The following is a 16,978-nucleotide window of genomic DNA, read 5'->3' as shown; positions in this document are numbered from 1 at the left end:
GAAAAGAAAAAGTAGATAAATATCAAAATTTTAAACTTTTATGCTTCAAAAACACCATTAATAAAGGAAAAACCACTCCAAGAATTGAAGAAAATAGTTTCAAACTCTATAGCTGAAGAGACTTGTATCCAGAAATATATGTAAAGGGAATGAAATTTGCATTTCTTAAAAAATAGACAAATAGCCAACAGCATCTGAAAAGAGGCTCAACACCACTAGCCATCAGAAATGCAAATCAAACCCACAATGAGAAACCACTTCACATCCACAAGAACAAATCCAAAAGGCAGACAATAACAAGTGTTGATGAGAACAAAAAGAAATCAGAACCCTCACAGACTGCTGTTCACAATGTAAAGTGGTGCAGCTGCTTTCCTCAAAAGCTTAAAACCAGTTACCATATGACCCAGTAATCTCAATCTTTGGTATGTATCTAAGAGAAATAAAAATACAGGTATGTATACATGAGATCTTGTACACAAGTGCTCACAGCAACACTACTGAAGACACAAATGTTCATCTACTGGTGATAAAATGTAGGATAGCGATGTAATGGAATATTATTCAACAATAAGAAGGAATGTGGTACAGATACATGCTACAACATGGGTAAACACTGCAAACATTATTCTAAGTAGAAGGAGTCAGTCACAGAAGACCATATACTATGATATTATTTATATGAAATGTTTAGAACGGACAAATCTACAGAAAAAGAAAGCAGATTACTGGTTATCAAGGGATCCAGGGTGAAGGGGTAAACGCAGAGCGATTGCTAAAGGTTACAGGGTTTCTTTTTGAAATGATGAAAATGTTCTAAAAGTAATTGTGGTAATAGCTGTACAACTCTGCACAAGCTAAAAACGATTACACTAGGACTGTGAATTTTAAAAGGATTACATGTGAATTATATGCCAACTAATACTTTAGGAAGGAAAGAAAGATGCAAAGTTTTCTTAATTAACTTAGAAAAATCAAGAAAATATACAAATTTTTAGCACTAATAAGATAATTAGAAAAAATTACTGAAAAGAAGGTTAGGTCAGGGCGCCTGGGTGGCTCAGCAGGTTAAAGCCTCTGCCTTCGGCTCAGGTCATGATCCCAGGGTCCTGGGATCAAGCCCCACATCGGGCTCTCTGCTCAGCGGGGAGCCTGCTTCCCTTCCTCTCTCTCTGCCTACTTGTGATCTCTGTCTGTCAAATAAATAGATAAAATCTTTATAAAAAAAAAAAAAAGAAAAGAAGGTTAGGATAAATCAGTATCAACCCGGCCTTCCAGAAATAATTAAAGTATAATTTAAAATATTACTTACCATTATACAATCTTTTTACAATAATATTAGTAGCTAGGACTAAATCTAGTTAACAGTGGACAATGCCATTTTAAGAAAGGTACAAAATCTTATTCCACATATATGAACAGTAGGGTCACAATTCTCCCAAGATTAATTCATAAACTAAGTATGGTTCCAATCTACTTTCTAATAGAATTTTTCAGTAAAACTAATAAAATCGTTCCTGTTCGTTAAGGTTTACTTATTTGAGTTGTTTCTCAGCCTTTAGGCTAAGATCAAGTTTAAGATTTATTTATTTATTTGAGACAGAGAGAGAACGTTCCTACATGTGAGGGGAGGAGCAGAAGGAGAGGGGGAGAGAGAGAATCTCTAGCTGACTACTCGCTGAGCAGAGTCCCATGTGGGACTCAATCTCACAACCCAGAGATCATGACCTGAGCGCAAACCAAGAACTCAACTAACTGAGCCACCCAGGTGCCCCAGTAACAAAACAGTTCTTAAATATTACAAGACAGTGAAGAAGCACATACAAGGTTCATGACTTACAAAAAAAAAAGAAGCAGACTTCCTACCAAATAATGGGTCAAATTACAAAACTACAATACCTAAAACCATGAAAAAAATAAGATGTCCAGAAACAAACCTCAACACACAGGAACACTTCGAGATGTGAGAGATTACATCACAAATCAATAAACTACTGAATAAATGGTGTGAAACAACAGACCCCAAAATAAACTCTAAGTACATTACAGACTTTGGAATAGGGAAAACTTTAGCAAATAAGACTGCCAATGCAAAAACATTAGAGAATAATAAAACATACTCTTTCTAGATCCACAAACTTTTCAGAGTCCAATTTACCTTACTTGAAATTCATGGAACAGAAAGTACTTGTAGCACATATAGCAAAAAAAGTATTACTTCCCAGAATAATGTCTACAAATTAATAAGACACACTTCCCAATTAAAGGAAAAAGTCCCAGAACTAAAAACCACAGCAAATGACAGAATAAACTATTTAAGTGGCAAATAGTCATCAATGGTATGAAAAGTATCACCAAACACTCATGTGCCTATGAATTAACATAAGGAAGTACCACTCACCCTTATCACACTACCAAACTGCTTAAAGATTGCAGGGAAGCAGAAACTGACATAAAAGTTGAGAAAACAAATGCACCAAACTTCAATTCTCTCAATGGCTCAATTATTCTCTGATGACACACTAAAAGATTTAATGTATTTTCTTAAATATGTGCAATGAACTGATTCACACACTCAGAAATACACATTCCCTTCACCTCTAAAATGATCACAGACACACACATATCCATACTTAATATATCCATACTTATAAATAAATATATATTTATATATATATAAATATATATATATACACACACGTGTGTGTACTTATATATTCTTTTTATTTGTGCATACATAGAGGCACTATCATATTTACTAGCATAAAATTCTGGCCTTTTCAACAAAATCTATGGTAAAAGAAAAATCTAAAATTCAATGGAAAAAAATTAACAAAAATATTCTCAAGACAAAGAGAAAGCCACCAAAAAATTATTTTGAAAAATACTGATGGACATATTACAAAGATTGACTGTACCTTTCATCTTCCCTGAAAATAAAATCTTACTATGAATAAGGCCATCTTAAGCCAAAGAAAAGCACCATCTTCAAAACACATATGAGTATTTCTCAATTGCTTCATGCTTTTTTCCCATTTTATTTTTCAAAAGACCTGGAGAATACATTCTTAAAACTCTATTGTAATGAATTCTAGCTATACTTATAAATTTAAGCTCTAACTGAAAAAAGTCAAACCTTGTGATTCTAAATATATTTTTTCAAAACATGTTTCATTTCAAAATGCTACAGCCTTTATTTTTTAATGATTACATTTTAGATAACTATTTGAAGTCAGTTTCCTGCTTTGCAACATCAATTTTTAAAAAGCTGTGGGTCTTAAGTGAAGGAATATAAATTAATGCTGGTCCCCACTGGTGGATTTGAATATATAACTTGTTATTTAAAGAAAATCACATGTAATAAACTTCCTATAAGAAGTTAGATCTGAAATAACAGCATCATTCTCATGCTCTCCACTCTCACTGCATACCTTTATTTTTGCATCAATGCTATGTTTTTCTTTTCTCCAATGTGCTTCTTGCTTCCTCAGTTTCTCCAGGTCATTTAGCAGGTCAGCACAGCGGGTACTTAATTTCTCATTCTCCTCCTCCAGATTTTTTATAACCAGTCTGTTTTGCTCTTCCTTATTCTGTACACACTCCTTAGTGTCCTGTAGAACAGTACCACAAGGGCCGATAAACAAAACAAAGCAAAAAAAAGGTGAGAACTAATCAGCAAATATAAACTGTGCAGTTTTATCCTCACAGCAGCTTCTTCTATATTTGATGGCCAAGGTCACCTGTACACTTTTATTGGCCTCTTTTCATGCAGGTGGATGGGTCATATTTTTTCACTGGATGACAGCTTTGATGAGTACACATTTGCAAAGAGCCCATTAATTGATCAAGCTGCCTTTGATGCTGTCCCCAGCTATTTTTGAGACCCACACAGACATATCCTCCCAGACCTGGGTTTTATCAATTAATAATGCCAGTCCCATCAGAATCTAATTACAAGAAGCCACATATTCACACTCCTACTTTCTTAGCTCCATTTCCATCATTAACTATTTATCTGAAAGTTATAAAGCTTGGAGTCTTATCTTTAAAGCATCTTTCTCAGTTTTTGCATGTGAGAAAACTGTGTGGTACAGCAGGGCCTAAGGCAATTTTTCCTCCAAGCTTGTCACTTTCCATGCCACAAAGGCTGACAAAGCTTAAAGTAGGATTTCAAAGCAATAATACTGTAAAACTATGTACATGCCAACACACCTTAACTTCTTGACTTTTATCTTTAAATTTCTTCTGCAAGTCACTAAAATCTTTCCTTAAGAAAGCATTTTCTTCATCAACTGCAATCTTCCGTTTTATAAGGTCATTTATTTCTATTTGTAGTCCTGTTTCTCTCTATGGAAAAAAAATCACAATCATTGGTAAGCTGGTATTTCTAAGAAAAAAATACTTTATTTTAAAAAAATTCACATTTTGATCAATAATATTAGGATTAACTAGTTTTCATAATAATGTCTATTATCAAAGTTCGCATTTCTGGTGACATGCCCATCAATTTTCAAGTAAACAGGCAAGTGTGGTATCTGTTTATTAGTTTAAGATGAAGAACACATAAAACTGGATGCCAAATATCAAGCCACATTCAGAAAGCAAACTTTTGGGATTCAGGTGCAAAATAAAAGTAAAACAAAATTTTATAAAACATTCCAAAGAAAATGTGTATGTAGCTAAGATAAGAATTACCCTCTTATTTGAGTATCATTTGGAAGAAAACATTTTCTAGATAAACAATTATGATTTTGTGAAGGCACTCGTAATTTTCAAGACTGGAAAATGACAAGTTTGTTTTGGTACCAAAGATAACTTGCTGTGTAGAAAAACATATTCACGATATTAAAACTGCCATAGTTTTTAACTGACTACTCTTTTTACCTGCAGAAATACCTAAATAAGACCTAATTACAAGACATATCCATGACTCAATTCTTAGTTTCCCTCTTCTCTCAGAAAATTTACCCCTTCTTGGTTTCTGATCTCATCTCTGTCTAAGAGTCTTACTAATCCTAATTCAGCCATGATGCTCTCCCAGTCAGCAATGTTACATTTCCAACTTTCAATATAATACCTCTATTTGGATTATCTGTTGGAACTTGAAACTAACATGCCAAAACTGAAATCCATATCCTGATACTATCTCTTTCTAAACTTCTTCAACTTTTGTCAACCTAACTTTTGTTCATTTTTTCAACTAATATTTATTAAGCATCCATTACACACTTATAAGGTTTTTGAAAGCCTCCAGGTCATTTTTAATAGCACCGTTCCCCAAAGCCCCATTGGCCTGTCAAACAAGAAGACACATCAAGTTATAACATACTGCTCTGTTACTAAGTAGGATGCTCAACAGAAAACCCTGACCTTCATTTCATCTCTGATCTATCAGTGATGCTCATCTGATTCTTAAATATCAATTTATTTTGTACTCCCATATTTACTCCTTATTAAACATGCTCCAAGTGACTTGGGGAGGAGCTTCAAGGATAGGATGCAAAACAGGATGAGTTTCAGGAATAAAGTGAGAGTAACTACTATATTCTAATTTTTTAAGCTATAATGTTAATTGTTGATTTTACTTTAGTTCTAATTGAAAATATTTAAGGAGCACCTGGATGGCTCAGTTGGTTAACTGTCCCACTCTTGATTTCAGCTCAGGTCACAATCTCAGGGTGGTGCGATAGAGCCCTGCATCAATGCTGGGTGTACAGTCTGCTTAAGATACTCTCTCTCTCCCTCTCCCTCTGCCCCACCCCTGCCACTCCTCAGACACACACACACACACACACACACACACACACACACACACACACACACGTTCTCTCTTTAAAAAAAAAAATCAAATACTGAATGCATACAAAACATAATCTGTGAGAAATATGTAAGGTGTAAGGTACGAAGAAAAGAATAAAAAGAGTAGCCTTGTATCCACAACCACCTAATTAAGAAACACAACCTTACCATTATCTTTAAGTCCTCTGTAGGTCCCCTGATCCTTATAACACTTCCATCTCCTCCAGGGCAAGGCATTATTCTACAACTTTGGTTCTTAGCCTTGTCTTTCTTTATAGTTTGAAGACACACATATCCCTATTTGATATACTGTACAGTTTAGCTTATTTTTCAACTTTATAAAAATTAAATCATACTACACACATTCTGCAGCTTGCTATTTTTTGCTCAACATTCCCAAATTCATCCATAGTGAAAGGTATAGCTACAGTTCAATTACCTTGGTGTATAGTATTATTCTATAATATAAATATACTATTCTATATTTATTTATCTCTTGTTAGTGTATATTTCAGGTGCTTCCCATTTTGGGAAAAAAGGGGTATACAAACGATGCTGCTATAAACACTCTTAACACGTCTCCTGATACAGATGAGCAAGAATTTCTCCCAAGCAGTATTTTTCAAACTACAAATTGCAATCTAGTAATGGGTCATTAAATCATTTAGTCATCACAATCAGCATTTTTTAAAAGTGGAATAGAATACAATAGAAAATATCAAAATGTTAGCATAAATTCTCAGCAAAAAAACTATGAAAGAAGCAGATACACTATATTAAGTATCTCCTAAATTTTTACAGTGCTTAATTTTTCATTTATTTTTCTTTAAATATGATTACATTCATATTTGGTGCATATTTTGCTGTATTTTTACCTTCATTATAAAAGTAAGGACAATTACTATATGAAATTTTATTTCACGTGTGGGTATATTAGGGTAATTAGGTAGAATGTATTTTTTTCAGTTTGGGGGTCATACTAATAAAAGTTTGAAAAATACTGCTTAAGATTATATTTGGAGGTAAAATCACTAAGTCATAGGCTATGAGCACTTCAAGAGTTCTCACAGCTCTACATCTGCACCAACACTTGACTCTCAGGCTTGGTAATTTTTTACAAATCTAATAAGTATAAATGGAACCTCAATATAGTTTTAATTTTTACTTCCTATTTTAACTATTAGGGCATATCAAAATCTCCCTGACATCAATCAAACAGCTTATGAATAGATGCATAAGTGCGGCCCATCCACAATTCACAGCTCATTTTTCTATTCTCATCTAAGTGTTACCCTCCTTCAAGATTCAATCTCTCCCTTTCTCCATGAAGGTTTCCCCAGACTGTCACAGTAATTTCTACCCTTCCTAGATTTCTGTCTTGCCCATATTATTCATTGGACACATTACATACTAACAATGTACTCATAGTGTTTTCCAAACCAGATTAGCAAATGTTTATGAATGAGATGGACAAAGAATGATAAATTCAATCACATGAACACTAAGACTGTTTACAGACTATCTACAGACCTCTCCTTTGAAAGAACTGACAAAACGTGAGAATTCTCATCTATTCTAAAAACTATTTAGACCCTAGGAAGGAAAGAACACTGAGCCAAATGATTAAAGTTTTAGAAGGGATTGCCCATTCACGTCAGCTAAACTTAACAGAAATTGACAACTTAAACACCAATAGCAAGCAGTTTCATGAGAATTATTTAATAATTTGAATTTCAGCATTTGAGTGAATTTAGTAATCAACAAGTCCAAACATAAACTTGATTTTTAAATAAAAAAGCATAATACAGTAGGTAGTTAACCCAAACTATGAATATCCTTGTAATTAGTTTGATAAATCTGATATTACACTGAATAATCATTAAAGTAATAAAGATGCACTCCCAATAAAAGACAATCAGTAACTTAAACCTTTAAAGATTTGCAAAATTTAAAAAAAAAAAAAAAGATTTGCAAAATTTTGTATAATGCAAAATATTTTCCTATTAAAGTGTGCTTTTAGTGATCTACTTTAAATAATGAAACTACAGGTATATACAGCTGTAATTCATTTTAAAATATAGCTTTATGAAAGTTTTCAACAAACTTTTCTGGATAGAGTACATTCTTAATGGTCTGGCATGAGTTAATATTAAAATAGCAAACAGAACTCAGAGGAACCATAAAGCATAAAGGGTGACAAGAGAAAGAATGTCTGGAACAAATAATTTATTATGGATAAGACATGAAATGAATAATTCACATCATGGTCAAGAGAAGTCTGTAGAGTAAGAAGAGAATGATAAAGAGTATGACGCAGGAAAAAAGGGGAAGGAGGGGCAGCAGCATAAAACCTAAAACTCTACTGAGCAATACTTGAGCATGTTAATATATTATTTATATGACCTACTTTCAAAGGGGCATGGAAGTTTTAGTAAAAAACAGAGAAGTTATGAAGCCACAACAACTAAAACAATGGTAAATGGAGAAGAAGGATGGGGTCACAGATCTAACTGTAACAGAACCAAAACTCATTTCTGAGCTTCTTACAAGGTTAAAAAAAAAAAGGCGGGGGGGGGGATAAAACATTGAAGAGCTATCAGCATCTAATTAAATACAATATACTAGGTTGTGAGTGGAGTCATATCATCTAATGCAATACAAGAAGGGGAATCTATTACCCGATTTATGTTATAACTATTAGTGACAAAGCTAAGGCAGTCTTACCAAAAGTTATTATAGGCAATGTTTTATGCTATCATCAGTAAAATATGTTATATTAGATTACACTACTATGAAAGTTTTTCTGCAACCAGCTAAAAAATAATGTGCATGAATGCATGTATGTGTGTGTTTAACTTTCGAGAAATTTGACTAGATACATAAGATTTAAATAAGCTATAGGAATTGTCATTCTTAAGTGTTATTCTATTCCATAGGCTATAAGTCTTAAAAATTAAGAGCTACTTAATATCGCTTAGTGGGACAACAAAAACACACTAGAGGGACTTTCAGTTTCCACTCAAGCATGTAAGGAACTTAGAACTCATCTTTCCTATTCACAAACATGAAAAAAAGCTGAACTAACTAAAAATCAACAACTCTTCCTAAATCTATCAAAGAACTGGGTGGGGTCATAGAGCAAACTATTGTTCCCCAAACTAGAGAAACAGACAGGTAGGGACAGATAATGACAATTTACCAGAGCAGAAAACTCCTTGGGAACCACTACCAGAGTAGGAAAATCTAATGTGTAATTAACAGATTGCTGGAAGATCAAAGTGGGCAAGTCTTGAGAGTTACAAAGTCCAAAAAAGCCCAATCTTGGGGAAGTTTTGCCAGAACCTAACCTACCTAGCTAAAAGGAAATACCTAACTCCAACACCCTCTACCCTTTCTATCAATCCAAGTGGGTGGGGGGACTGAGAAGTACTTATGATGGTCACAATGTCAAGACATAAGCTCTCTAAAATACTGAGACGTAGGGCACCTGGGTGGCTCAGTCAGTTACGTGGCTGCCTTCAGCTCAGGTCATGATCCCAGGGTCCTGGGATGGAGCCCTACATCAGGCTCTCTGCTCATTGGAAAGCGTGGTTCTCTCTCTCCCTATGCCTGACCCTCCCCCTGCTGTACTCTCTCTCTCTCTTTCTCTGTCAAATAAATAAATTAAAAATAGTGGGTGCCTGGGTGGCTCAGTGGGTTAAGCCTCTGCCTCAGCTCAGGTCATGATCTCAGGGTCCTGGCATGGCACCCCACACTGGGCTCTCTGCTCAGCAGGAAGCCTGCTTCCCCACCCCACCCCCGCCTCTCTGCCTACTTGTGATCTCTGTCAAATAAATAAATAAATAAATAAATAAATAAATAACTTTAAAAAAATAAATAAAGTTTTAAAAATATTTTAAAAAGAAAAAAGAGGGGCGCCTGGGTGGCTCAGTGGGTTAAAGCCTCGCCTTCGACTCAGGTCATGATCCCAGGTTATTAGGATCAAGCCCCGTATAGGGCTCTCTGCTCAGCAGGCAGCCTGCTTCCCTTCCTCTCTCTCCGCCTGCCTCTCTGCCTATGTGTGATCTCTGTCAAATAAATAAATAAAATCTTTAAAAAAAAAAAAAAAGGCTGAGACCTAATTATGGAACTATAGAATGCTTCCCCTCCCTCTGACACCTCACCATATCAGTAGGACTTCTATATAACAACCACAGAATACAATGGGCAGAATCATGCGTCTCTGATGATATTTAAGATACTTCTAGAGAGACACAAATAAAAAAGAACAACAAAACAAAGGTTAGCCTCTGACACATATAGCTATAGCCAACGGTAAAGACAGCCTAAGGCCTATCCAGATAAACATAAAACCTCACACTAAAGGTCTACTCACCTCAGAACTTTTTACCCATTTAGTCAATTTTAAGTGTCAACCTGGCTAGGCCATAGTACCCAAAGTACCCAGCTTTTGATAGTTTTTGAGGAAACATGAGTCTAATGTTACTGCAAACATATTTTTCAGATGTGATTAACATTTAAATCAATGGACTTTGAGTAAAGAAGATTACCTCTCCATAATGTGGCTGGGACTCATCCAGTCAACTAAAGACCACAGAGAAAGGGCTATAGACCTCTGAGAAAGAAGGAATTGTACCTCCAGACTGCCTTCTGATTGAGTTGCTACATTAACTCTTCCCTGGGTCCCTACCTTGTCAGCCAATCTTGCACAGTTCAGACTTGTCAGCCCACAATTACATGGGCCAATGCCTTAAAATCAATTTCCCCCTCCATACAGATAGATACAGATAGATAACAGACATATGTATGCACATCTATTACTTCGACTTCTCTGAAGAACCCTAACAGACTTTGGTCCCATTTCGGACATCAGTCTTAAAATTGCAAGGACACGGATACCATCAACAACCTGAATCAGCTTAGAAGCAGATTTTTCCTATGTCAAGCCTCCAGATGAGAGCACAATCCAACTGTAACCTTGATTACAACCATATGAGATCCCAACTATGTCCAGATTCCTGACCCACAGCAACTTAATAACTGTATTTCACTAGCTTATGATAATTTGTTATGCAGCAACAGGAAAAACCAATATAATGTGATCTATTTTCCCACAGAATTTACACTAAAAATAATGGATAGGTAGTTATGGAACATAAGCATTATAAATCTTGACAGTACAAAAAACACAACGAAAAAATGCTGAGAATAAGAAATAAGTCCTCCAATTACTCTTCATAAGTTCACTTTAAAATGCAGAAGAAACAAAGGCTGAACAAATCAAAATACACTAATTTTCTTATCTTTTTACAGTGCACAGTTGAGAGATATTATATACATTTTCAGAATATGTTAGAAGCAAGAAGTATACTGCTAAATAGAATATTTAATAACTTAATCACTAGAAGAAATAATACAAACTCTAAACATCCCCAACTATCAACATGAAAATGCATGTATACGCAAACACGCAAATACACACAAATGAAAAATACAACAAATATAAAAAGCTAAGAAAACATTAAAAATGTAAACATAAGGACAGTCAGAGAACAAAGATCAAATAAGTATGTTATATCAAGAAATGTAGATGGGGTAAACTTATCTTTAAAAAAGGAAAGATGTATAGATTGAGTCAAAACTCACTTGCAGGGAAGATGGTGGATTAGGAGGATCCTAATCTCACCTCATTCCACATTCACAACTAGATAACACCCACATCAGAGTAAATAACCCAGAAAATGACCTGAAGATTGGCAGAACAGACTCTCCACAGCTACATACACTGAAGAAGGTAGGAAAGACAGAGACATGGTTGGGAGCTAAAGAGACCAATGGGACTGTACGTGGGAGGGACGGACACCGCAGTGGTGGAGAGGGCAGAGGTGCCGCAGGCCACAGGGGATCTGCACAGGAAAGACAACCCTCCTAACATCTGGCTTTGAAAATGAGAGGAGCATAATTTTGCAAGTTCTTATAATCAGTGGGGCTTAACACCAGGAACTTTGAAAGTCAGCCAGCTTGGCTCTAGGAGAGCCTGGAGAGCAAGAGGAAACAGTCCCCCACCCTAAGCACTACAAAGAGCCCTGCAGAGATAGAGCAATAGAAGCAGCAATTTGAAAAATGCCTCGGATATACAGGAATATTTCCTCACCAATCTCAGAGGCTGTGCTGGAGGTACATATTTCTTTGGGACAATTCTCCAGGAACAAAGGAGCTAAGTGGGTACCATTTCTTTCTTCACCCACCAGCCTGGAGACAGAAACCTGCAAAGAACCAGCACAGCCCCAACACTCCACCTAGCTGGTTATCAGCATACCTCCCCTTCCCCCCCACACCCCCATCCTTATGCTTCTGTGGATCCACACCCTCCAACCTTGGCAGGAGTTTTGGGCAGCTATCGGTCCCCTTCACTAGTGGACAGGTTTGGACCTTGCCAGAACTGTTTGCCCTGCCTCCCACATTCTCCTATGAACCTAAGCACTCTAACACTGCAGCACTTTTCTAAAGCAGCTCCAGGTCCCCTCCCAGAGCCGACCTATGCAAACATTGCTAACACTGTGCTCCCATGTTCTCCTACAGACCTGACTACTCCAATACACCCTTAGAGCCCATCAAAAGCAGTGTCACAAGCCTGGCAGTGTGCAAGCAGACTGAACAGGGGCCAGCATCACTCCAAAGAGACTGCTGCTCCAAGAAGAGGGCAAGATCACCAAACACACCAGTCCAGCTGGGGACCCAGCAGTGGGCTGGGGAAGATAATCTGGTCTGACTGCAGGCTCTTCCCAGCAATGAAAGCTTCTCAGGGGACAATACAGGGAAAGCACCCTGCAGTTCAATGCTACTACATCTCTGGCAATTGCCTGGTCTGACTCAACTCAGGCCCAAGGTGGCCCCAGTCTGGTCCACTAATAGAGGGACCAAACCCTGCCAATGACAGGCAAAGAGAACCACTGTAAGTAACCGGACTGAAAGGCAAAAGCAGTTCAGCCACAATAATAAAGCGCATGCAACACACATAGGAGAGAATAGGGGACATTGCACTGCAGGCACTACAGGACCTCTTCTTCATAAGGTCACTACTTTCAAGAGCAAGAGACACAGCTGACTTTCCTACCACAGAGAAACAGACAGAGAGAGTTAGACAAAGTGAGGAGACAGGGAAGTATGTCCCAGAAGAAAGAACAAGCCAAAATCACAAGAGAGCTAAATGAAATGGAGAGAATATGACTGATAGAGATTTTAAAGTAAGTTCATAAAGATACTCACTGGGCTTCAGAAAAGAGTGGAGAACTTCAGTGAGATACTTAGGAAAGAGAGAGAAAGCATAAAAAAGAACCAAACAGAGATGAAGAACTTGAACTGAAATTAAGGGGCACCTGAGCAGCCCAGTCAGTTAAATTGTCTGACTCCTGACTTTGGCTCAGGTCATGATCTCAGGGTCATGAGACCGAGCCCCACATCAGGCTCTGTGCTCAGCAGGGAGTCTGCTTAGGATTCTCCCTCTCCCTTTGCCCTTCCCCCACCACTGACATGCTCTCTCTCTATCCCTAAAAAAATAATAAAAGTAACTGAAATTAATACACTACATGGGGGGCGCCTGGGTGTCTCAGTGGGTTAAGCCTCTGCCTTCGGCTCAGGTCATGATCTTGGGGTCCTGGATCGAGCCCCGAATCGGGCTCTCTGCTCGGTGGGGAGCCTGCTTCCCCCTCTCTCTGCCTGACTCTCTGCCAACTTGTGGTCTCTCTCTCTCTGTGTCAAATAAATGAATAAAATCTTAAAAAAAAAAAAAAAACACTACATGGGATAAATAGACTAGAGAAGAAGATGAACATATCAGAGACCTGGAGGAAAGAGTAAGGGAGAGCAATGAAGCTGAATAGGTAAGAGTAAAAAATAATAATACAATGAAAACAGATATAGGGAATTCAAGGACTCCATCAAGTATAATAACATTCTCATTATAGAAGAGAAAAAGGGGACAGAAAATTTATTTGAAGAAATAATGGCTGAAAAATTCCCAAATCTGGGGAAGGAAAGAGAAATCAAAATCCCCAAGGCATAGAGAGCCCAAACAAAATCAACCCAAGGAACTCCACACCACAACATATAATAATTAAAATGGCAAAAAGCAGTGATAAGGAAAGAACTTTAAGAGCAGCAAGAGAAAACAGTTACATACAAGGGAAACCCCATAAGGCTACCGGCTGATCTTAGCAGAAACTTTTCAAGCCTGAAGGGAGTGGTATGATATATTCAAAGTGCTGAAAAGAAAAAACCTGCAGCCAAGTATACTCTATTTTGAAAGGCTATCATTCAAAAGGAAAGATAAAGAGTTTCCCTGACAAAGAAAGTTAAAAGAATTCATCACCACTAAACCAGCCTACAAGAAATGTTAAAGGGATTCTTTGAATGGAAAGAAAAGGCCATTACCAGGAGTAAGAAAAGCAGGAAGCACAAAAGCAAAAAAATTAGTATATCTATAAAATTCAGTCAAAGAATTCACAAAATAAAAGGATGTAAAGTAAGACACCATGTACCTAAAAGGTGACAGGGGAGAGAAGAAAAGAATGGTTCAAATATAAGTGACAATGTAACAGAAATGGCTATATGCATAAGATGTTATATACAAGCTTAATGGTAACCACAAATCAAACACCATAACAGTTGTGAAAAAAATAAAGAGAAAGAAATCCAAGTATATTATTAAAGAAAGTCAGAAAACTATGAGAGAGCAAGAGAAGAAAGGAATAGAAAAGAACTACAAAAACAACTATAAAATGAGTAACAAAATGGCAATAAGTACATATCTGTCAATAATTACTTTGAATGTAAATTAACTAGACGCACCAGTTAAAAGACATAGGGTGATAGACTGTATAAAAAAGCAAGACCCATCCATACATTGCCAACAGGAGACTCATTTCAGACCCGAAGGCACATGCTGATTAGAAGAAAATGGATGGAAAAACATGTATCACGTAAATGGAATTGAAAAGAAAGTTGGGTAGCAATACTTATACTGGACAAAACAGACTTCATTTTTTTTTTTTTAAAGATTTTATTTATTTATTTGACAGACAGAGATTACACATAGGCAGAGAGGCAGGCAGAGAGAGAGAGGGGGAAGCAGGCTCCCTGCAGAGCAGAGAACTCAATGTGGGGCTCGATCCCAGGACCCCGGGATCATGACCGGAGCTGAAGGCAGAGGCTTAACTGGCTGAGCCACCCAGGCGCCCCCAAAACAGACTTTAAAACAAAGATGGTAACAACAGACAACGAAGGACACTACATAATCAAAAAAGGCACAATCCAACAAGAAGATATAACAATTATAAATATTTATGCACCCAACACAGACGGACCCAAACACATAAAGCAGCTAAAAACAACAAACATAAAGGAAATAATCAATAGTAACACAATAACAGTAGGGGATTTTAACACCCCACTTACATTGATGGATAGAACATTCAAACAGAAAGTGAACCAGATGGATCTAACAGATATATTCAGAATATTCCGTGCTAAAACAGCAGAATACACATTCTTTTCAAGTGCACACAGAAAACTCTCCAGAATAGATTACATACTAGGCCACAAACCAAGTCTCAAAAAATAAAAAAAAAATCAAAGTCATAGAAAAATCACTTTTCCATCCACAATGCTATGAAACCAGAAAACAACACTAAGGGAAAAAATCTGTACAGAACAATATACAGGAAAGTTAATTAACATGCTACTAAACAATGAATGGGTCAACCAAGAAATCAAAAAGGAAATTAAAAAAATACATAGAGATAAATGAAAATGAAAATACAACAGTCCAAAATCTTTGGGATGGAGCAAAAGCAGTTGTAAGAGGGAAGTTTATAGGAATACAGGCCTCCATCAAGAAGTATCTCAAAGGAGATCATCAAGAAAAATCTTAAATACACAACCTAACCTTAAACCTACAAAACCAAGAAAAAGAAGAATAAACCAAACCCAAAACCAGTAGAAGGAAGGAAATAATAATGATTAGAGCAGAAATATATGAAATAGAAACTAAATAATAATAATAATAAATAATTTAAAAACAGATCAATGAAGCCAGGAGCTGGTCAACAAAATTGACAAACAGCTGGACGCATAAAACAATTTTTTTAAAAGAGAGAGTACAAATGATATCGTAAGTGAAAGAAGAGAAATGACAACTGATACCACAGTAATACAAAAGATTTTAAGAGAATACCATGAAGAATTATATGCCAACAAATTGGAAAACCTAGAAGAAATGTTTCCTAGAAACATATAACTACCCAAAACTGAATCAGGAAAAAATAGAAAACAGATCAGTTAGCAGCAAGGAAACTGAATCAGAAAACTCCCAACAAACAAAGTCTAGGACCTGCTAGCTTCAAAGGAGAATTCTCCCAAACATTTAAAGAGGAGTTAATATCTATTCTTCTCAAACTCTTCCAAAAAACAGAAGGAAAGGTTCCAAATTCATCCAGGAGAAGAGCATTACCACGAAACCAAAAACTACAAAGAAGAGAACTACAGGTTACTATTTCTGATGAATACAGATGCAAAAATCCTCAACAAAATATTAGCAAATCAAATCCAACAATACATTTAAAAAAATATTCACCATGACCAGTGAAAATTATTCCTGCTATGCAAGGGTAGTTCAATATTCACAAATCAATGAACATGAAATAACACATCAACAAAAGAAAAGATCAAGACCATATGAACATCTCAAAAGATGTAGAAAAAGCATTTGACAAGGTACAATATCCATTCAGACTAAAAACCCTCAACAAGTAGGTTTAGGGCAAACATACCTCAACATAATAAAGGCCACATATGAAAATTCACAGCTAACATCATACTCAGTGGTAAAAAAACAAGACCCTTTCCTTTAAGATCAGGAACAAAATAAGGATTTCTGCTCTCGCCACATTTATTCAACATAGTACTGTAAGTCTTAGCCACAGCAATTAGACAACAAAAAGAAATAAAAGGAATCCATCTTGGTAAGAAAGAAGTAAAACTTTCATTATTTGCAGATGACATGATACTATACACAGAAAATATAAAAGACTCAACACACACACACACAAAAAAAAAAGAAAAAGAAAAGGGGCGCCTGGGTGGCTCAGTGGGTTAAAGCCTCTGCCTTCGGCTCAGGTCA

The 16,978-nt window shown here is 36.4% G+C and overlaps 1 protein-coding gene across 2 annotated transcripts in view; it reads right to left on the bottom strand.

The window, feature by feature from the left end:
• Window positions 1-16,978, bottom strand: part of LOC111156613 (centlein) — a 288,532-nt gene that overhangs the window by 189,215 nt on the left and 82,339 nt on the right. For both annotated transcript variants that reach the window (XM_022517606.1, XM_022517607.1), the window contains exons 4-5: window positions 4,213-4,347; window positions 3,432-3,611 (exon numbers count right to left, since the gene is read on the bottom strand). In XM_022517606.1, the coding sequence (XP_022373314.1) occupies window positions 3,432-3,611; window positions 4,213-4,347 (315 nt within the window). The remainder of the gene's footprint in view (window positions 1-3,431; window positions 3,612-4,212; window positions 4,348-16,978) is intronic.

The sequence above is a fragment of the Enhydra lutris genome, unplaced genomic scaffold (assembly GCF_002288905.1).
Source record: "Enhydra lutris kenyoni isolate GAN:26980312 unplaced genomic scaffold, ASM228890v2 scaffoldscaffold47, whole genome shotgun sequence".
In the NCBI taxonomy this organism is placed as follows: Eukaryota; Metazoa; Chordata; class Mammalia; order Carnivora; family Mustelidae; genus Enhydra; species Enhydra lutris.
Note: the sequence above shows the minus strand (reverse complement) of the source record. Positions and strands in the feature narration are given on the sequence as shown.